The sequence below is a fragment of the Cyanistes caeruleus genome, chromosome 4 (assembly GCF_971803275.1).
Source record: "Cyanistes caeruleus chromosome 4, bCyaCae1.hap1.1, whole genome shotgun sequence".
NCBI classification, from domain to species: domain Eukaryota; kingdom Metazoa; phylum Chordata; class Aves; order Passeriformes; family Paridae; genus Cyanistes; species Cyanistes caeruleus.
This window is the reverse complement of record NC_141704.1, coordinates 31,031,262-31,053,356: the sequence shown is the minus strand read 5'-3', so window position 1 is coordinate 31,053,356 and position 22,095 is coordinate 31,031,262. Positions and strand designations below refer to the sequence as shown.

At 42.7% G+C, this 22,095-nt stretch overlaps 1 protein-coding gene across 23 annotated transcripts in view; it reads left to right on the top strand.

Annotated features, from left to right (window-relative positions):
- RBFOX2 (RNA binding fox-1 homolog 2) overlaps positions 1–22,095 on the top strand; it is a 170,796-nt gene that overhangs the window by 105,966 nt on the left and 42,735 nt on the right. For 17 of the 23 annotated variants that reach the window (XM_086887329.1, XM_086887332.1, XM_086887330.1 and 14 more), the window contains 2 exons: positions 4,026–4,250; positions 14,320–14,466. In XM_086887329.1, the coding sequence (XP_086743455.1) occupies positions 4,026–4,250; positions 14,320–14,466 (372 nt within the window). Of the gene's footprint in view, positions 1–2,309; positions 2,646–2,933; positions 3,076–4,025; positions 4,251–14,319; positions 14,467–22,095 lie in introns of those variants that run through there. The other 6 variants (XM_086887328.1, XM_086887344.1, XM_086887337.1 and 3 more) reach the window with 3 other exon arrangements.

Below are 22,095 nucleotides of genomic sequence, written 5' to 3'. Positions count from 1 at the left end.
TGCGAGGGGGCAGCTGCTTTGAATTCCTACCTGATGTGAATAAATGATTTCTGTGGGAACAGAGCAACAGAAGGAATAGAAAACACAGGAATTATTGCTTTTCTTTGAACTATAGGTTAACATATATTGTGCTGAAGTGGGCTTTTGTTTTTTGTTTTGTTTTGTGGTTTTGGTTTTGTTTTTTTTTTGGTTCTTTTTTTTAAGTAGTGTGTGTTAATTACACTCTTTCACTTGCACTGAACAGCCTTTCCCAGTTTGAGCATGGGATGGCAGCTATCATGGTTGGTGCATGGCAGCAGAAACTGGCAGAGCTGATCAGTTAATCTGGAACTGCCAAAATTATTCCTGCAACCAAATGTCCCTCACACTCACCTCCTGGAGACTGCCAGCCTGATGCATTGTGGCCAAGAGAGGTGTCTGTCTGCTTCTGAACAGTGATTAAAATTTACTTCATACTGTCACAGGAGTTTAAGGTGGTAGTAGTTTTTGTGGGGAGCTGCACCCAGGTTTTCCTAGTCCTATGGTGGCATCCTTGTGTAAGTTTGGGGATGGTGACTGCTCTTGGACATGCCTATCTGGATTTCTTGTTGCATCTGAGTAAATTTTAAAGATATTTTGGTGAGCTAAAACAGGCAGAACTGGCAATGCAGTGATGTATGTCAAGATTGGATAGACAAAGACTTCCCTTTACCCAGAAATCTGAGGGTTTCTCCATGTTCTCTGTACCTCCTGAGACATGCGAGAAGCAACACCCCTGACTGCAGAATTTTACGTGGTGGTTTAGAAGTAAGGAAAGGAGTTCAGGTTCTATGTTTGAAGATTAACAGGATTTTTGTGTGTGTGCTGTGTGTTCTGTGTTAGCTCTTGAAAATATGAAGTGTTGTGTAAATGTTGAAATTCGGTAGAATCACAGAAGAGGTAGAGTCTCCTCTGGGCTTGGAGGATATCAGTATGCTGTGAAACCTGCAGAGATCTCATCAGGAGTCCTTTTCTGTTGACGCTACTGGAAACAGGGAAAAAAGCAATTCTGAAGCATCAAAGGAAATTAAAATTACCAAAAAAAATCAGACGGGAAATATGTCCATAATCATATCAAGAGAGAAATAATTTGAGATACAGATACTTCATGGGATGATGAAACTCGGACAAATATAATAATGATAGATCTCCAGATAACCTGAGACATTAAATGAAGGATGCATTTGTAATAAAAGATATGATTTTCGCATGTTAGTGTGATTTGAGGAGTGGGGGAGTGACAATGGTATTAAAAACATTTTATTCTGCACCAGAAATCCTTCTTTGAAAAATCTTAGTAAGGTCAGAGAGAAGTAATAAATAAAGTTACCAAGATATTTTGGCTTGAGAGGTGTGATTAAACTGAAAATAAATATGTATTATCAAAATGCCACAAGCAGCAGAGGAGAGAGTAAGCATTTTTCATCCTTCAAACATTTGTAGATAATTGAAGAAGGGAGAGAAATTTTTTAAAATGTTGAAATGCATTTAAACTGGAAGGAACAGTATTAACTGAGGGGTAAAAACATTGAAAATAAGATTATATAAGGTTCATGGGCTGGCATTTTAAACAGTCTAAGAGTGAGGTTGAACAGAATGCTGGACTATGTCCTGTGGGGAGCAGCCCTGCACTGTTGACAGGATGGCAGAATAGGTTTTGTTTGGGGTTAATCAGCATTCACTTCCTCTGACCTGGGATGCTGCTGGCTTGGAAATCTAGCTTGTTGTAAGAAGAGTGGAAAGAGTTTCTGCTCCTCCATTTTTCCTGTGGAAAAATTTTTCATTGCAAAGAAAGTCAGTTTCCTATTTAGCTCCTATTTGAAACGTAAGAAGGGGGGAGGCAGACAATGTGGGCTGTACGGAAGAACGCAGACCGTCAAATACAATGAAATTCTGTAAACAGAAGAGCTTGGCAAGGAAAACAACATGTGGACAGAATGGAGCTGTCATGTCAGGGGATAAACTGTCTGAGCAGGTGAGCAGTAGGATTGCTGATACCTGGTTTGCAGTGGGAATGGCCATCGTTCTGCCTGTCCTGCTTCCTGCTTTAGAACTTGCTCTGCAGATCTTGGTGATGGGTTAGGTCGAGCCAGAAGTGGCTTGCTTTGAAGCTGAGAATAGCAAAGGAATGAGCAGAACTGGAGGGCTGGTGGAGCTGCCCTCCTTTTCTGAGGGGGAAACAAAAATCCTGTCCTGCTTTCAGAAAATGTGCTTGGTGTGTGAAAAAACCTCCGCAGAGCTGCGAGCACACGACGCAGGGCTGCAACTGCTTGAGGGGGTGCGTGCAAGGAGCTGAGCACTGGCCACGGCTGGCATGCCCGCCTGAATTTTTCTTTCTCAGATAAGGCTGCGGAGTTCCTGCAGGCAGCAAGGCTGGACTTGAAACCGTCCGTTCTTCAGCACGGGCCAAGGCTGCAGCTCGGCTCTGCTAAGTGGTATTGAATGCCCTTCCCTCTCCTTCTCCCCAGCTGCGGGAGCGCATGGCCACGTGGCCCCCAGGGGAGGCAGGCCAGATAGACTAATGTCAGAGCAAATTTGGGATTCAGCCAGTGTCTGAATGACCCGGTGCTGGCTGGAGGTGCACTGCGTTTATCATTGTTTCCTCCGCCCGGAAGGGAAAGCTGCAGGTAGGCTGATAAAGGGACTGAAAGGTTTGTCCGGCTTCTTTGGAGGTCCGTCAGCCCCTGCATGCTCTCTGCTGAAAGGCTGCTTGGTAATTCCCACTCTGCCTTTCCTATCCACGGGATAAGGTCTGTTTCGCTTTTACTCCATTGATTTAAGCATGCTGGTGTCAGAATAGCCTCGAGCACCTCTAGGCTTTGTGGGGGAGGACCCGGGGCTGGAACAGCAGCCAAAATTTAAAATCAGGATTAGTCTGTTGACACGCACATAAATCAAACAGCCCTCCTATCATAAATCTTTTCTGTGGATTTTTTTTTTCTGCTGCGGCGGTGAAAGCAGTAGGAGCGGTGCAGCAGCCTGGGCTTCCCAGGGCTGGGCTTCAATGTCAAGGCTGTTCTCCTTCACCCCGGGTGGCTGAATGCAGCTCCCCCCTTGGTGAGATCCCTGCAGAGGCTGCAGGGCTGCATGCTTTTCTGTTTCCTTCTTGTGGCTTTCTGACATGGTGGGGTAGCATTTTTTATTGTATTCTGGGGGTATCTTTTGCATGGTCAGTTCTTTTTTTCTGAGTCATATGATTGGTGTTGGCTACATCTAAGACAGTGCTAAAAGCTTCTAAAAAGTCCACTATGCAAGAGGTCTCTATGGTATACCCTAAGCTGAGGGAGGAGTGGGTAATTAATGCCTTGAGTGATTGTAGAGATGCTCAGGATTGGGAACAAGTGACTGTGCGGCTGGCTTGGGATCTCAGCTTGTTTCTCTATAGCTCTTTGGTGTCTCGTGCATGACTAGCAAGAAACAAATGGGATATTGTAGCAACAGATATGTGTACTCTGTATGCAGTGCTGCCAGGGCAAAGGAGGGGGCTTCTGCACAGATGGATTTTAAAAATCATACTTTTTATCACTGTAACGTAACAGAGAGGTGTGCTCTGAACCACACGATGTGCTTGCTTGTGAGCAGTGAGGGCCAGGCTGGAGGAGATGGACCCAGTTATGGTACTTTCAGGGATGTTGAGAAACCCTGTTCTTCTGTGTTTCCTTCTCTGTTCCAATGTGTGAGTGCCTCTTCCCTCTTCTGCAATAACACCTTACTGTGTGTAAAGCTTTGTGTGAGATCACAGGGGTATGCAGTCTGCAAACCCTGTAATTTGTTTGCTGTATGCCACCCAGTAGCAAGAAAATTGCCCTGAAAAGATTAAGAAAACAGTGTCATGGCTCAGAGGAGCAAGGCATGCGCTTTTTGATAGGAGAGATAATAGAAGTCTGTGTAATACTATGGTGACGGTGGGTGGGATATTCACGTGAACGTGTGCGTTGTTTCTCAGGCTGATGTTTTGATCTATCTTCTGTAGTATAAAGCTGTTTTCTCCTTTTTCCATTCTTAAGGGTAACCAGGAGCCATCCGCAACTCCTGATGCAATGGTGCAGCCATTCACCACAATCCCATTTCCGCCACCCCCACAGAATGGGATTCCCACAGAGTATGGGGTGCCACACACTCAGGACTATGCAGGCCAGACCAGCGAGCACAATCTGACGCTCTACGGAAGCACGCAGCCGCATGGAGAGCAGAGCACGAACACGGCCAGCACGCAGAACGGATCTCTTGCAGTAAGTGCGCAAGGGTGCCCAGCCAGAACGGCACAATGCTTCGGGGAAGAGCAGCCACTGATTAGATTGCTGTTTCTCAAGTGTGCAGCAAACCAGCAGTAGACTTGAAAGGAGACAACTATAAACAAAATGTGGCTTCTGACCTTCCATTGCTGGATTTCCCCTTTTGCATGTTCCCCTTGTAAATTGGTGCCTGCAGAGAGCAGTAGTACTTGAAATCATGATCACGGTGGTTTTACCATGGTGGCGTTGTCCAAAGACAGTCTCTTACAAAAGTGTTAATTACTTTGTGTTAATTGACGAATGGTTCAAATAGATGTGATGGAGGCAAATTCTGGAGGGTTGATAGTACAAAGAATCAGGGTGAGCACATGCATTTTAGGTGTAATCCCAATGTGGTTTTGTTTTCAGGAAGCTAACAGAGTAGAAAATTACTTTTCTTTGACGTTCTGAAGACAGCAGGGAGCTTCAGGAAGCAATGATAAGAGATGAGCTCTCAGCTACTGGTCATCCATTTGCCAAACCAAGATTTTCATCATCTTATGTATTTTCTTTCTTCTTTCCATGGCCTGGAACTGGCACTGGGCAACATGCTGGCAGATTATCCCAGGAAAAGCTTTATCCACCCCTTAAGCCACTTGTTAAGACTTAACTTCCTAATAAAGAGCCTTATGGTGAGAGCCTTCAGTGCTCAGGGGCGGATTTAATCTGTTAATGCTTTCAGTTTTACTTGTAGTTGGTGTTTGGTTTGTAGAGATTATTTTTTTCCCCTGGTAAGTACTGAATGAACCCAGTGCCAACAGTTGGAAGAACTGATAGTGCCAGCTCAAGTGTTCATGGTTCCTGATGTGTGCTTCTGTGGTGGGGAGTGGCTGCATGGTTGGCGCCACTGGTCATGACTTCGATAAGATATCTGTGATTTCTTCCTGGGAATGACACAACTTCGGCATCTTAAAGAAGAAAAAGAGTACAAACTCTGTAAGGCATTTCGGTAGTGTGTAAAAGGAACTTAGGGTGCCTTGCTTGGCAAAAAGAAAGAAGTAAGGAAAGACCAGGCAGGAAATAAAACATAGAGCTGATGCAGTGTGCAGAAATGCAAGTCACTGTTTTAGCACCAGGTTGTCCAATAGCATTCCAACGCATAAGATTTGGGTTGCTCATCTCCAGCAAACAGCTGTCTCGGGCACTGGATGAGGAAGATGGAAATAGGGAATAAAAGACAGGGCAGTGGCTTTCCCTGTGTGTTTTTGCTATTCCCATCCTTGTCCAGAGCTTAAGAGCATTTCTTTCTAATGGAAGTGATGTGAGCCTTGACCTTGGATGTAAGCTCTTGCCAGCCTTCCTGCTCTTCTTCCATATTAGGAGCCATCTCTGTTGATCTGCAGGGCCAAGCTCTGTGTTTCATCAACTAAAGCTGGCTCCAAGGAGCCCACAGCCTGTGGCTAGCCTGCGAGGAGGGACTGGGAGCCCATCTGTGCAGGAGGGAGTGTTGCTGGGAGACTGCTGGTAGGCAGTGGTTGTTGCCAGGAGTCTGTGGGGGGAGCCTGGCTGGCAGGGGGATATCCAAGAAGCAGAGTGAATAACACATAGTGCTTGTACTGGCTGCTGGAAACAGGTGTGCATGTCTGGAGTGACCGTTTGATGTGGTTAAAGACGTGCAAGCTGAGCATACAGAGTCAGGCCTGTGCCCATAGCTGGCTGGGAAAGGGTAAGGGCATGCACAAGGGCCTTGCTGAGGCTGCTATGCCCGGGACTGATCAAACCCAGAGGATCCCAGATGGTGACACATGAAGAAACCTGTGGGAGCAGGGGTAAAAGTGCCTCAACTCGAGGCTTTTCACGTGCCAGTTTTCACATCCACTGTATCCTGGATCTTCCAAGTCTCTTTATCTTCCTATCTAGGACTCCTATGAATTTATTTTGATTCTGTATGCTGCCTTAGGATGTAATTCCTTGTAACTTTTCTTCTCAGTACACTGATTAATGATGTAGGACCTAGGGGGAGCAAGAAGGCTCAGTAGTTACTCAGGTTAAAGAATGCTATTAAAATACAGCAGAACAGGTTGGTTATTTAATCTCAGACATCTACAGCTAATATTAAACATTTTATCCATCCTGTATGCTGGCCATTACTTGTTTGACACACAAGTTCAGTCCATGTGGACTAGACTGTTACGCTTTAAGGCAACTTCTCCTTTAACCATTTTGCCATTTTGCTCAAACAACATTGCTAACTTTAATCCTGCAAAAAGCTGTCATGGGTGAGGTATAAGCCTTCCCTCTGGTTTTTATGACTGACAAGCACAGCTGCTGTCACGTGTGCGAAGGCGATACCCCAGACTCAACAGCCAGTGGATTTTTTAGCTACTGACTTGAAGCCTGTGCTCCCATGGGATGATTCAGAAATTCCTTCAGCTGGACAGATAAGTTCCCCTCTTGGTTTTAAGAACAAGGCCTGTGATTGGTCATATTGGCAGGACAGAGGGAGATAGCAAAAGGTGTGGTCAGATGGTGGGGATTTCCTGCTTTTCAGGCTGATAGCCTTTAGGATAATTGCAAAAGTTACAAGAACATGGGGGTAGCTTAAAGGTTGCTCAAGGAAAGGGGGCTTGATCTCCTTGGTAAGATGTTACACAGCAATATAATGTGGTCTGTAACAGGGTCCTTAAGATGCAGGGTGGGAGCACCTTTTCATAGAAACTCAGATAGTTGGCTAGAATGATTTGAGATTAGTGGTGGTGTCTGAGTTAATAGAGAGTGGTCTGGGAGCCTGAGGTCAAAGATCAGTAGTGAACTTATGTAAAATAAACTTTGGGAGTCAAAGTCCATGCCTTCCTACGAAATCTAAAACCCTGAACAAAGGGGAATGACTGTTTGGTGTCATGAGCTGAGGATGGGTTTGGTTATGGAGGTCTGAATATAGTGGAAGGCATTCAGAGGTCTCAGGATTGGAGCATGGAAAAGAAATTGGCACAGTAGTTTGTGTAATACAAACAGCTTCATATTTTGGAATCTCTATTTTAGGATCAAGTCTCATATGTGGGGCTTTGTTTCTTGCCTGGCATGTGGCAGGAAGACCTCTTGGTCTTCATATCCAAGCATCTGTCCTTTCTCTTGATACTGTCCCAAAGCACAGCTGAAAGACCTGGATTAAAAATAGGCTGAGGTTCAGGACCATATTTGGCCTACTTGGTCTGCCTGTTGCAGCCCTTCTCTTAAACAGTTGATGCTCAGCATTTCACTTACAGTGCTGGGTTGCCTGGTTTCTTCTGCCTTCCCCCTTCTTGGTTTACCTTAGTGCTCTTATCCCTAATGGAAACACCCAGCACAGTTAGCTGCAAGGGGAGATGCTAATTAGGCTGCAGTACCCCTGGCAGCTGAGCTGATCTAAGAGATTCACTGCTGTCAGAAAGGAGAGATTTGACTCAAGTGCAAACTCCCACTCCTATTTACTGTCTCTGGCGTTCCTTACATGAGCCACTTTAATTCACTGACCTGGCAGAAAGCTGTCCAATTCTTTTGCTGGGTTAATGAATTAGAGCAGCTCTTGGAGGGATCCAGCAAATGCTGTTGTTGCAAGGTAAGCGTGTGGAGAGCATGGCCAGAAGCCGAGAGCAATTGTCAGCTCTCTGCATCTCCTGGTACTCTACCCGCAGAGGGAAGATTAATCATCTGCTGAACTAAAAAGGCTTGCTTGATAGTAAATGCAATGCACTTAATACTGCAAGCTGATTATTCAACTTGTTTCTCTTGTTAATGTCAGAGGGAAGAATTTGTATGTCTGTATAAATTATGGAATGCAGCTGGAGGTATAGAAGTAGAGGAATAAGTTTATGTAAATTACTTCGCATGAAAATGGCAGGTGCTGTCGCCTTGGTGTTACGTTGCCATGAAGCAGTATAAAGCATTATTTAATTACAGAGCATCGTGTCTCTGCTTCTTGATGCGCTGTACTGAAACGTATTTAACTCATCCGCTATACCATAAAGGGGTATTGACTTTCAGATTCTCAGAGAAGGCACATTTGTGGTGGGGGGCCCATATGTGTCATGTTCAGAGGCAGGACAGTGAAGGTGCTTGGTCATCTGGCTGTGCCATGTACATCTAGCAAGGGCTTAGAAAGAAGAGATACGACGACACCAAGGATTCCTCAACTGACTTTTGCAACACATGGACAATGTTATAATGATGACTTCCCCTTGGGTATTTCTTGCCTAGACTGAATTTGCAGAATTTTCCTCTGTAATTACTTTTCATCCCCTTAATAATTAAAGCAATTGCTCATGTGAGATATTTCAGGTGAAGAATATGTTTAATGAATGTCGTCAGTTATTTTCTGATACTGCTGAGCCAGGTAGACATGAGGAAGAGCTAGCTTCAAATAAGTAGTTTGCTGCTGATTGTTTGGCCACCTCAGCTTAGATATTGCTGTCTTGAGGTTGCAAACCCCAACATTTAACATCAAGAGTTTGCTTTGAATATGAGGCAGATAGTCAGCACTTGCAGACTTGTGTTTAGTGAGGCAGATTTAAAAATGAGACATGGGAAATAAATCAGCAAGTATCATTACATTAGAGTATATAGCTGTGGTACTTCTGTGCATCTCGAAGGTTTTAGCAGATCTAGCAGAAGTACAGGGAAAGATAAAAGTGATGATGAAAGGGATGTAGCAGATTCTTTATGCAAAGAAATGAAATCTTCACTTACAGAAAGAGCTGTCAGGAATAATGGTATATGACAGCTACACAGAAGATTGGATGGTACGGCAACTAAAGTATGTAGCTTTCCCATTTTCACTTACTAGGATGCATGTGGGAAATAAATGGGTGCCATGTATAAAAAAAAGAGCAGAGTTTACTACTTATTTTTTCCATATAATGAAGAAACTAGCATTGCAGCTCTTGTGCACGGGATGCTTAGCAAGTTGAGACATCAGCTAGCCTTAGTTTGCTGGAGAAAAGTCAGCAAGCATTTGCCTTGCTCTTGCATTCTTCCACAGATGCCACATACTTGGCTGATATTAGAAAGAAGATGATGGGCTGGATGGATCTTAAGTCTGTCACTGTGTGGCAGTTCTTTTGCCACTGTCAATGGGGTGGTCCAGGGGTGACCACTAGCTTGGGAAATTTTGCTGTCTCCTTCACATTGTCAGGACATTCCTGTTTTGTGAGGAATGGGCTGGAGCTGCTCACAGAAGGTTTGACAATCTGACCAGCAGAGCAGGCCTTTCAGGGGGCTCCATTTCACCACTTCATTGAGAGGGAAAAGAAAAAGAAAGAAGCACTAAAGAGTACTGTTAGAAATATCCATCTTTGGGTTGACAGTGTTACTTGACACATCAGTGGTGTTGTGAGCAAAGCTCCCTGTGTGCTTTCCTATGTTAGGTTTGTGTTCTGTGAGGTATGTCTTTAATGAGGAAAGTGAATAAAAATACCTATCCGAAAAAATATACCCTAAATCCACCTGGCTGTACAGAAAATAGTAAAAAACCTTGTAGCAGTTAATTGGTATGTTCTTAGAATTTTTTGGTCTGTTTTTTTAGCATACAGAATATTTTGGATAATACTTAATTGTACTTGTAAGTAGCCCCCAGTGTTTTTTAAATGTAACACTGCTGGCCTATCTGGAAAAGCACATACATGTATATAATTGTAAAATTATATTTACTGCTGTTGAAAAGTGATAATTAGCTCTAAGGTCTTCTGTCTGCTGAACAAGTCTTTAAGCAGCTGAAGTTGCCATGGTGTTTGCTATTGGATGTGTGGGACCTCAAAGCTACTTTAGTAGAGTGTGGTGGGGAAAGAGATGGATTTTGTGTCTAGGGCCTAATTTTCACTTGTTTTTCCATGCAGCCTCCTCAGTGAGTATCTGTTCATTGGTGGGTGACTGTTTTTTTTGACAAAGGTTCTTTACTAGAAGTTGCAGAGGTTTTTCCACATTATCTGTACTCTGCTTCATGGTGGGAAGATTGCCTTCTCTCAGTTGTAGCTTTTGGTCCTTGCTCTTCAGGCTCTTGATCCAAACAAGGTTGGGTGTTTGGTTTTGGCTTTTTTTGGAATCAAGACTGATTGAGGAGCAGTTGAGTGAGCACAGCCTGTCTCCTAGATTTTGTAAGCCACCCAAATCCCCTTTTAAATATAGTTATTAGTTACAGTTTGTATTTTGTAAATATTTTCTTTGCAGTGATTTATGGCTCTTAACCTCCTCAGTGTGATTCACAACATTTTGGACTGCCTGCTTCCTGGGGGAGAAAATGGGGGGTTGTTTTTTGTTTGTCTGGAACTTGGTTCTGAAGTGGTTCCAGTTCTGGAAGCAAGTGGGAGATGGAAACAGAATGTGCTGGGTATTAATAATCTCTGTGTTGGTCTGTTGCACTGGTGTTTGTCTGGCTTGATGGGGAGGCATCCCTCTGTCTAGCCATTCAGATGGAGATCTGCTCAGAGCTCAGGTGGTGCTGGAGCCCCTGCCTCCCTGCTGCCTCAGCAACTGGTTGTTCATCACCTGCATTAGGATAGAGGACACCAGCTGAGAGGTGGGAAGGTGGTTGTAGAGCTGTCCCCAAACGTTTTGGAACACCCTTTTGTTGCCAGGTGTCTTCTTCCCCTTTTACATGTGTGAATGCAAGAGTATAATCTGTGCTTCTCTTTGCAGCTGCCTCTTCTTGCTTAGGGTTTCCTTGCTGCTGGAAGATGTAAGGGAGGAGCTGGCCTGGGGGCACAGGCAGCAAGGAGTTAAAAGTGAAGCACATGCTTTGCTGTCCTGAGCTCTGATGTGTTTCAAGTGACCTTGAGCAGAGCTCTGAGCCTGCATGTGCAGACATGAATGGCATTATCACCTGCAGCAGTATCTGTTACACAGGCTGTGCTGAGGAGGTGCAGTGAGTCCAGTACTGTTCCTAAACGTGAGGCCTTTGCTGCAGCATGTCTGTATTGCCTGACGACAGGCATTGGGACACAGGGAATGTGTATTGGTGCCCTTCCGAGCTGATTCTCTAGAGAAGGGAGAGGTCTCTTTTTTCACTGGGAAGTGCTGACATGAGACCAGAAGGAGCTTTTGAACACCTTGTGGGGAAAGAGTCAAGGTGGGGAGTGGGTGCTTGGTGAAATGAGGGCTTTCATCAGCTGGCTTGGTCAGGGTAGCACTGCTGCCAGGCTGTGTTATGTGCTGCCTGAGAATAAGCTTCAGGCCCTTCCTTTCATCTCCTTCCTAATGAATTAAGCCAAGGAATAACTTTAAAAGGAAAAAAAAAAAAAAAAAGATCTGAAGAGACATTTTTTTTTTTTTTCATTTATGTTGTAGCTGAATGTGTGGCAGTGGACAAATGTACTGAGCTAATGTTACAGTGGTGAAAAGTTCAAGTCATACCTTAGGGCCATGGATGATAGAGATGAGGGAGCTACAGCATGCAGAAGAAGGTATTTAATGTTAAACTACTACAAAAAATCAGGCTGTGTGAAAGCATGAAAAGCATTTGGAGTCTCTCAGTGCAGTTAAAAAACGTAAGAGTGGACCAAGATCCCTTTTTCCTTCTATCATTTCTTCCCTTTGAAGCATTTGTCTCACTGTACACATCTCACGTGCTGCAGAATGACTCCTGTGTAGCAGCAGCTCTCTGCCATATGCAGGAACAGCTGTGAATGCTTTTGAGCAGGCCACTGTACATGATACATTGCACCCTTGGTAAGAAAAGAGTTCTGCCCTCTGCCTGGCAGCAAATGGATGGGAGAGGAGTGCAAACAACATTCTGGCTTCCTCCCCTGTGGAAACAGCAGATCCAGTCCTGTGCAACCTATATTTTAGTGTAGCTGTCCCTTTTAGTAGGAGTATTGGTGATTTTTGGGAGTTACTTTTCAGTACACACTTGCAGGTGATGGATGCAGTGGTGACAGATAAGCTACTTCTGTGTTTTGTCCTTCTTGGACAGATTTTCCCTGAGGAGCAGAAGACTCTGACAGAGGCATAAAAATTAAACCACTAAGTAGCATGGTGTGATTTAATTGCAAGCCAGATGCATTGATTCTTCCCCTAGGGTGTATTCTCTATAAGTTTGGAGAGCGCTTTTGTCATAGAGGTGAGGGAAGGAGAAGAGGGGGAACATGCAGGGGACAACTTTTGGCTTGGATCAAAAGGAAGTTTCTGAAGTTTTTCTCAAAAATTTGATGTTTGTGAGGTGAATGAGTCTTAGACAAATAAAATGCTTCATTCTACAAGGCTTCTCCTGAGACTTTCGCAGCTATGGGAAATAGACATAGTTGTGAGGGCAGTATTGTCATTCTTCCTATCACAGATAATTTATCTTAACAGATCAAACATGTTTGGTGCTGCATGCACAGCTCTACTGAAATGAAATGGAAAGCTGTCACTGCTCTGCTTAGCATGGCAAGACCCCAGTGATTACTGTTTGCTTGTCCTTGTCTTTGTATATACACTTGCATTGTAACCAACATGCAAGTTCAAGGTCATATCTTTAAGTGATATTCCTGGAAGAAGATACTTAGTGTTACCAATTGAGTTTATCTGTGAAGAGATGTTTCCAAATGTTCATGAAGTGTTGTATATTGAATGATGTGCAGAGCAGCCTAGCAAGTCCAGTCAGTGGTTAGGGAATTGGTGTGGGCACCATCCCACAATCCCCTCAGATTTCTTTCATCTTTGGTACACAAATTGCATATTTAAAACAGAAGGAAAAAAGGATCCAAACTAGCAAAAACCTCATCCCTACTTGTACATCTTTAAGGCCCACATGATTTTTTGGAAGTGCCTTAAAAAGACTGACTCTTAGCAATTACAGTCCTTGCCTTATTGTAGGATTTCTTTTACTTGATGGGTTAAGGAGGAAGTCAGGTTGGCATCTAAAGAGTTGAAATGACACTTGAAAGTGTATCACATGGGTAGTCAAAGCTTGACTCCTGGGAGTCTGAGGCAAGCAGCAGGAGACGGAATGAGTGGGTGGGTGCTCTCTGAATACCTTGGCCTGTCACTGATGCACTTAGAAAGGGACAAGAGCAATAAAACCGACCAAATTGTAGTCTGCTTTGTTCTGTGGCTCTGAGGTTTTGAGGTCATCTTTCTGACTAAAGTGCGAAATATGCTATTTTCTCATCAAGCCATTTTGCAAAGGGGCCTTGCCTTTATGTTTAGTGCTGTGCTCAAATTTTAGCATTTTTCAGTCTAAGCTTACACAAGCAGCTGAGGTTCTATTCCTTACTTTTCTCCTGCCAGTAATCTCTGTGCGGGCATTAGGACTGGCACATAGATTTCCCTTATTCCTCTGTCTGCTTCTTGTACTTTTTCTGTGAACAAATACCCCTGGTGTACCCCTTGACCTCTCTTTGCCATGCCAGTCAGCGCTTGAGAATAGTGGAACAAATTGCCTTTCTTAGCTGTGGAATTGGTAGCAAAAAGCAGCCCTTGGACTTTTTATAAATCTTGCAGTGGTGATGGCTCTTTCCTGTTCCTGGGCTCACTTAAATGTATGCGAAAAATTATCAGAGACATCCATAAGCTGTTCCTATATGGATTTTACCATTTAATTATAGATCTTTTGGGGTAATGTTTTTCTGAAGGGAGCTTGACAGAGCAGATGCCGTTTTGCCTCGGGATGCACTTCTGGTATTGGCCCAGTGAAGAGCTGCCACTTCAGCTGTGGGATTTTGATGATTGCATGAACATCCTGCCACATGAGATTAGAGTGGCGGTACTACCTCCCAGCTCCAGGATATGAAAGATCTGTCTCTTCATTAGAGCTTTCACATGGTGGCAGCTGACGTGAGGAAGAATGGGCTAAAAGAGAGAAGCAATTTAAGAAAACCAAAGACAAATCTAGTAAACTGGAAAGTGATAGGAGGGGAGGGAGGCTGAGATCTTGTTAGTGTTTACTCATGGAAAGGGAGGGGAAGAATAACAGATCAATTGTTAAGTGCTGCTGGCTTTATCAGAATAATTGTTAAGTGCTAGATAGCTCCATTGCAAGTGCAGTGCTAATACCTAAGAAGGGGTGGACAAGGCACGTGAAAGGAATTTGTGTGATTACTACTCAAGCGCACCCTTTTGTCTTTTCTGATTTCAGCAGACAGAAGGAGGGGCACAGACAGATGGACAGCAATCACAGACGCAGAGCAGTGAAAATACTGAGAGCAAATCCACTCCAAAACGACTTCACGTGTCTAACATTCCCTTCCGCTTTCGAGATCCTGACCTTCGGCAGATGTTTGGGGTAAGTTATGAGCATCTTGTCAGGCATGGCAGATTCTCCTTCTCCAGGTGGGACACCTGGTGCTGTGTATTTGTGTGAAGGAAAAGCCCTTCCCTCTCAGTTTAGTCAGCACACTGTAATATATTTGCAGGATTAGGACAATTGGTTATGTTTAACTTAGAGATAAATACACATGAGAACTATAACAGTGTTCTTCCTATTAAGATGTTCATAGAATCATAAAATGGTTTGGGTAGGAAGGGACCTTAAAGATCATCCAGTTCAAACACCCCTGCCATGGGCTGGTACGTCTTTCACTGGGTGTGCTTAGAGCTAAATCCAGCCTGGCTATGAACACCTCCAGGGATGGGGCATGCACAGCTGCTTGGGGCAACCTACAGCTTCTCTGAGCAGCAATGTTCAGTGTAATCTAGCAATTGGTTTGGGAAAAAAACCAAAACAAAATGAAACCTCACCCTATTTCTGAGTAAAGGCCAGGATTAAACACTGACTTAATATATCCCTTGCAAAGCACTGTTTTTCAGTTGCATAGAAACATACTGAAGTATTTCTTTCCTCGTGATCCATTTCTGTGATGAAGGATGGCTGGAAACAATTTGCCAGCTAGCAACTGCATGTGGAAAAGCTAGTGCAAGTCAGATGGTATTTTACATTGTGTATGATATACCTTCTGTTTCTTTTGACCACATAGTTTGTCTTCCCTAATCCTTGGATGCTATTCATGATTCTTGATTTATAAGCTCTTTGAGGAAGAGTTTGTTTATGTGAGTACATGTGGTGACTCATTCCATGTGAACACAGATGAACGAGCTAGATGTCTCATGACCTAACCTTCAGGTGAAGTTATCTTTCTGTCATATCATCATCAGGGATATTTGATTTGTTGATTTAATTATAATATGATCCTTGGTTGATGGAATGTTTTAAAGTCTCCAGAAATATTTATTATTATTTCTTAAGTTAACAGCTGCTGCCTTTTTAAGGTGCAGCCCAAAGAATCGATGTCAGGGAAGCCCAAAGCTCTTGTTGCCTTAGGCTTGGAGTGTATACCTTGGTCCTCATTTATAGCAGCTGCTCTTCCAAATTCTGCAGTATTTCTGTTTCAGTTGTTGCAGCTCCTGAGCCATCAGTCTGGGTGTGTGTGCATGCACAAAGACACATGCTTGCATGCAGAGTAGTGTTGCAGTATCGTAAATTTGTCTAATTCATGGATTTCAGTGCTGGAAATGAGAGAAGAATTTGCCTTATCTGTCTGTAGCTTGGACAGTACAAAAGGGACAAAACAGTGGTCAAAGTGCAGAAAGGCAAGGCTGCTATTCAGAGGGACATAGACCTGGTCAGGCTGAGGGAAATGTTAATGTACTCAACAAGAGTGAATTCTGGGCCTTTCATCATACTCAACTTTCTGTCAACCAGGCCCCCCGTCCTTCTCTCTGCAGCCCTGTTATGCAGCATCTCGTTCTCCAGTTTGCTCATACATCCAAGGTTGCCTCACCCCAGGCGCAGAATCTGTCACTTTTCTTTGTTAAACTTCATATGGTTGGTGATTATCCAGCCCTCTAATTTGTCTAGGTCTCTTTACAGGGCCTCTCTGGCTTTGTTTTATCAATTAGATACCGGGAAAATTTTAGATTTTGGTGAGGATGCTTAAATAGTGAAACACGTGGCTCAGATGGGTTGTGGAACCTCTGTCCTTGAAGGTATCTGACTTGACTGGCCACAGTGTGGCCTAAAAGATCTCATTATAGCTTCTGTGAGTAGGGGATGCACTAATATGACATTTGGAGTCAGTTCCTGTGATTCTGTTGCAAGAGGCCTGGGTTTGGTTCCATGTTGTTCATACCTTAGATTGTTATACTCTTGATATCTGTGGGAATGTTTTCAGAATTGAACATATCTCCTGGCAATCTGTGATTGCTGAATCTTCTGCTTTGCTTTTGTGGTTTTTCTAGCTTGCTTTTTGCTGTTGCAGGGTGTGCAGTAGGCAGTTCCGTCCGGTTTGGACAAATGGTTGCTGAAATCACAGCCAGTTCTTGGACCACCTGCCACAATCTGTATTTATCATGTCCTGCTCTGTGCTACGGCTGCTCCTCTCTCCTGGGAGCTGCATCACTTACATAAATTGTTCCCCATTGCTGTCCCTGCTCCCGGGACTGGTGCTTAATTGACAACTAGTTCTTTTTACACTTGTTCACCCTGATGCTTTTCTGCCATTGTCTACCATGTCTCCTGGTGTGGGATGGAAATGACAAGGACATCCCTGTCCTCTTGCCTATGCTTTGCAGGTTAGGACACCCAGGCAAAGTTTAAATGAACTGCTGTCCTAAGATGTGACTTGCAGAAAATGCAGCCTAATTACTTGCTTTAAGATTTCCTGTCCTTTTTTGGGCCTATATGGCACCCTTTTTATGCATAGGAGGAATGGGGAATAATGCTATATGAGCTGGTTTCTGGTGTTCCTCTGGTGTTTATTTTTTTGTCTAAACATCATCCCAAGTTCCAGCACATTGATGTGATTTTAACTGGGTGAATGATATATTCCTTGTAAAACCTTTTGGTAGTTCACATGGCCCTGTGGTTGCTGAGAGTTATGCCTGCCAGAAGAGTGTTCATCTTCTGGGACACAAAACACCCCATGTGCCGTTTTCCTGTAATAGAGAACTTTGCTGCTTTGCCAAGGAAATAATGAATGATTCTCGCACATCTTCCTTTTTCTTTTACTGCTGCTTCTCTCAGCATGCTCATAGCCTCAAGCAGGAGAGCATGCTCTCTGAATGCTGCTTGCTCCTATTTCTTTTTCAGGATCAAGATGCTTTCCTTTGGGTGACTCACTGAAACCTACCCTTTCTCCTAAAGGGGACTCATGATTGTCTGAGTCTTCAGCTGTGACTAGCCTGTAACCCCCATCTTCTCCCTCTCCCTTCTGTGTGTCAGGTCACATCTCCTCAACATCATATCTGAGAGACTCAAAATCCTTGCCTGGAGTGATTTTTCCCAAGCTACTGTACAAAGAGAGAAATTGGGTAGACAGTAAAGCCATGGAGGAAGAAATAAATGTGATGGTAGGGAGGGAGTAAAGAAGAACCCTCAAGGATGGAACAGCATGCAAGAGGTCAGCCCAGTCCTGGGGCACAGAAAATATCTAATGCTTTTGTCCAGACTTAAGCAGAGGTGGACTTGAGACATGTTGTCCCATGTGTGATTAAATACATATTACATAACGCTTTTTAAACCTGCACCATTTGGCAGAGCTGCAAACCTAAGGCTTTCTTAACAAATTCAAATTATTTGGGTTCCAACCATCAACTGTAATGTGTTTCTAGCAGGTTCTTGAAACATCCTCAGGAATAGACCAAACATTTCCTTATATATATGCATCTTACAGGGAGGCAAATAATATGGCCTGCTTAAAACAGGTAATATTTACTTTACATTTCATGAGGCCAATGAAAAGACTTCCAGAAAGCTTCTAGAATGAGTAGGTAGTTTTTTAATGCACACAGTTCTGTACCCACCATGGAATAAATCAATATCTGACCTTGTTCTTGCAGATAAAGAAGAGTTAATAGCTGACCTGAAATCCCACTGTTGCCTAGGTACCGGTGATTGTTATTTGTCTGTATTTGCTTTGTGCAAACAGAATATGGCATCAGGCAGCACTGTAAGGAGCTTTAGAAGAGTCTGTGTCTTAGAGTTTAAACAATTGGCAGGAAAACTGCCCAGGAAGGTATCTTTGAAAGGGAAGTATTAATGGAAACCATAAAGTATTCAGCAGCATCATACTGGTGGCCAAGAAGGCATGATTCCACAGTCGTTGAAACTGTGGTAATAAAACTCAAAGCATTCCTTTCTTTAGGCGAGGAGGAGGAAGTAAATACCAGTGAATATAGGTGCAAACTTCAGCAAAGAAGCAGGTGAAAAAGGAAATGTGCTAGTCATGGAGATACTGGTGACCAAAGTTTAGAGAACCCATCATTTTTTTTTATATGCAAAGATAAAAGGTCTATGTACGGGTACAGTATAAAATCAGGAGGTAGTTGTGTGTTTTTGGGGAAAAACCCCACAAACAAGAGCAAAAAAAAAAAATCAAACAGGGAAAAAACAACCCCCAACGGATTGTGTTTAGAATTTAAGAGAAAATATTTTTACCTCATCTGATTTTTTATGTAATTAATAACAGAGGAGGATGAGACAGTGCTCACTAATATTTAAAAACCAGGAGATCTAGATAAGGTATGTTGAATGGTAATAGCTAAAGCAAGGAGCTCCATTATTCATTAATACTAATTTTTAGCCAATTCTTGTAAGCTGAGGGAGTTGCAGTAGGGTGGAACACTGCCCACCAAGATTCACTATTGAAAAAAACTGAGAGGGATGAACCAAAGAGCTAAGAACTACCTAGCTGTATGTTGATCCAAGATAAAAATAATTTTGGAACATTTTAAGGAAGCTCATTAGAATCTGAAAAAACATGTTAGTGTCTATTTAGCAGTACTTTGTAATACACATCTTTGCAGACAAATGCTGTCTTGTTTGTTTTGACAAGATTGTACAAAGCAATACTGATACAGTGAAACATTGCTCAACCAATTGAATTTGTCCAAGTGACCAATTCTTAAGAAAAATAATACTTATCTCAAGCACAACACACATTAGAGGGATTAAAAACTTCTTTAATGATAGATAATAAAAAGTAGTAGTTACTTGGGAGATAGCTGTGATCAAGACTGTTTCTTTGTCAGTTTTCCCAGGGATCTGTTTCCTTCACTGTCCTGTTTAGTATGGAGACGGTGCTATTGAAACCTTGCCAGTAAGATTTGCAGTTTAGAAACTATTTGAGGAGGAGGAGGAAAGAGACAGATAAGGTTACTGTTAGAGAATGAGTAGAAATGCCTGGTTGACTGATGATAACTCAAACAAAAACGTGTTTGATGCAGCTCATTGCAGAGTACCGAGTATGTGGGAATCTGTCTGTGCTCTTAAGATGGAAAGCTTTCTTTGGAAAACACTGATTTGGGAGAGTACTAGTGATTGTTGAAGATAGTTGCGTCAATAATTCAAAGGGGTTATCAGGTTGAAGGAGGGATGTGATCTTCCTCATGTTCCAAATTGAAAAGACTGTGACTGCATAATTTTATTCAGTTCTGAGATCAGTTTAAGACCAAAAGAAATGAACTAGGACTTGGAAGGTGAATGAATTTTTTAACTTGATAAAGTATTAGGTACATTATTTACTCAGTTTATTAAAAAGAGATATTAGGAGAGAAGTAATTTCTAATGCCTATCACAAATGCTTATATATGGTGATACATACTAACAAGGAGTTTAGGTCTTGTTTACAGTCATAAAATTTTCCAGTTGGAAGCTGAGATTTAACACAATTACTCTTGAAATTAGAAAAAAAATTCATAGTCATTGAGGCTTATTTGAACAATGGAACAGCTTACCAGGGAGAAGAAGAGTTGCCATCAGTGTTAAAAACAAATTAGCAACTCTTTTTTCAAAATCTTACTATCCATTTTCTGAGGGACATTCTTTGGCTAATGTGTGCAAGGACTCTAACATGATGGTAGTCATGTTCTCCTCCACTGGTGGTAGGATGTTCCCTTCTTTCTGGACTGTGTATGCAGAAGAAAAGTTGATATTTTCCCTCAACATATTTTTAGTCCTTTCAGTTTTGTGCTGTGATAGTGTCTGTGCTTGCACCTCATGGTTGGTAGCTTCAGCCCTTCCCCCTTGTGCTTCAAGAAGCAGTTCTCCTTCCAGTATAAAATTGGCTGGGATAGTCTGGTCATTTCTGGACTTCTGAGTTATATGGACTTTGGAGTCTCCTGGTGAAGATAGATGATTGGACAGCCTGCAAGAGGAAGATCCGTCTGTTCCCAAGCTGAGTCTTGAATTGTCTCCACAAAAACAAGCAAGTGGATTGTTTTGGTAGTTCATATGGATGTTCTTGCACAAAATCTTTCTTACCTGTTGTGAGAGCAACAATATGAGGAGTCAGAATTGATGTTTCTCAGAATTTACTGTGATGAAATGCTCTTTGGTTAAGTGTAAGATAAAAATAAGGACTATGTTGATGATGGTTGCAGATGAAGGTGGGTTAACACAGTATAGGCTATGAATTTTTGCAGACTCTGGCTTCAGATGGAGACCCTGCTTTTTTTAAAAACTTGCTCAATCCATAGCTACCACTTGTAGACTCTTAGCTCTTTCTGCTGGGGAGCATAATCTGCCCAATTGATAACGGGTTTTTGTGTGTTATCAGCTACAGCAGTAGTAACACGTAGATGTTTTCTATAAAAGTGAGTGTTATGTCCCATTTAATAAATTCCAGTTAATAATTCCAGTTAATGAAGTTACTAATAATGTCATTTATTACAAGTGACAGGATGGTAGCCACTTTTTTTTTTTTACATTGGAAAAGGATGACATTAAGGCAGGTAATGTTATCCTTTTCCTTCTCTAAGCATAATTTATATCTATACTGCAAGGTTCTTTATGATATATGTTTGTGGTAGACCACTGCTTTGTATGACCCAAGCAACAAAGTTTTGCAAGCTCAGATACTTTTGGAAGCTCTTTCAGCCCTCAAATCTTGGCCTCTGAGGAAACATTTTTTTTGTCACTTGGCACTTCCTAAAATATCCTGGTGGATATAATTTGTCATCCAACTTAATTCTGGTGTCAAGAGTGCCAAACACCTCCATAAGCCTGTAGTCTGTGGCTAAAGCAATAACAAATTAGACTACAGCTCTTTGTCAGCAGGAATTTGCTAGCATTTAAAGTCTGCATTTGCCAGTAAATAAATTTAAGCACAGAAGTAATTAGCAATACACAAGTATTGGCAATGGAAGAAGTACTAGTTTAAGTGTTAAAGTATATAGGCAATAATATGATAGAACAAGAAGCTCTGACCTGCAGGTGTTGATGCACTGGGGCCCAAAGTACAGCAACAGCACACTTGCTTAAAGAGACTCTGCTTTCTGAGTGGATTGGACACCCAAAGGAGGAGATTCTGTCTTCTGGATATCAAGATGTATTTTAGGTTCTTCATCTCCTTGTACTACTGGCCACCAATTGCATAACAAGTCCGACGTGCCAGTATTAGAGAACAAATATTCTGTCACAAAGTTGCCTCTTGTAGCTTTTCTTGTTTCCAAGCTCTCCCTGTGATGACAGCGAGTCCCAGCCCTATCACAGGGCGGGACTTTGTTCTTGTTGGTGTTAGAGTTATAAGAGGTGCTGCTGATTATATGGATATGTTTCACCTGAACATTTTCTGTAACCACCTTTCAGAAAGGACTTTATTGCTCAGTGCTGCTTGAACATGGTGCTTTGTCTGCATGGCCGTGGTGTGCAGGGCTGCTTGTGCCCCTGCAGCTGCCAGCAGCTCTTGTACTGCATGTCTTGCTCTGAGAAAGCTCTCTGCTATCAACTTCTGTACCTCTGCTGGAAGGCAGCAATGACTGCATCATACATTTATCTAAGATTTTTTAGATTTTCTTATGAGTTACTAGGGGCGTCCGTAGCAAGACTGTCCTGAACGTCATTTAGTAAACAGTGCTGTGCTCTAGCTAGATTTAATTGGATAAAAGGCCTGGGTAAAATTACATGGAGTTGTCTTTT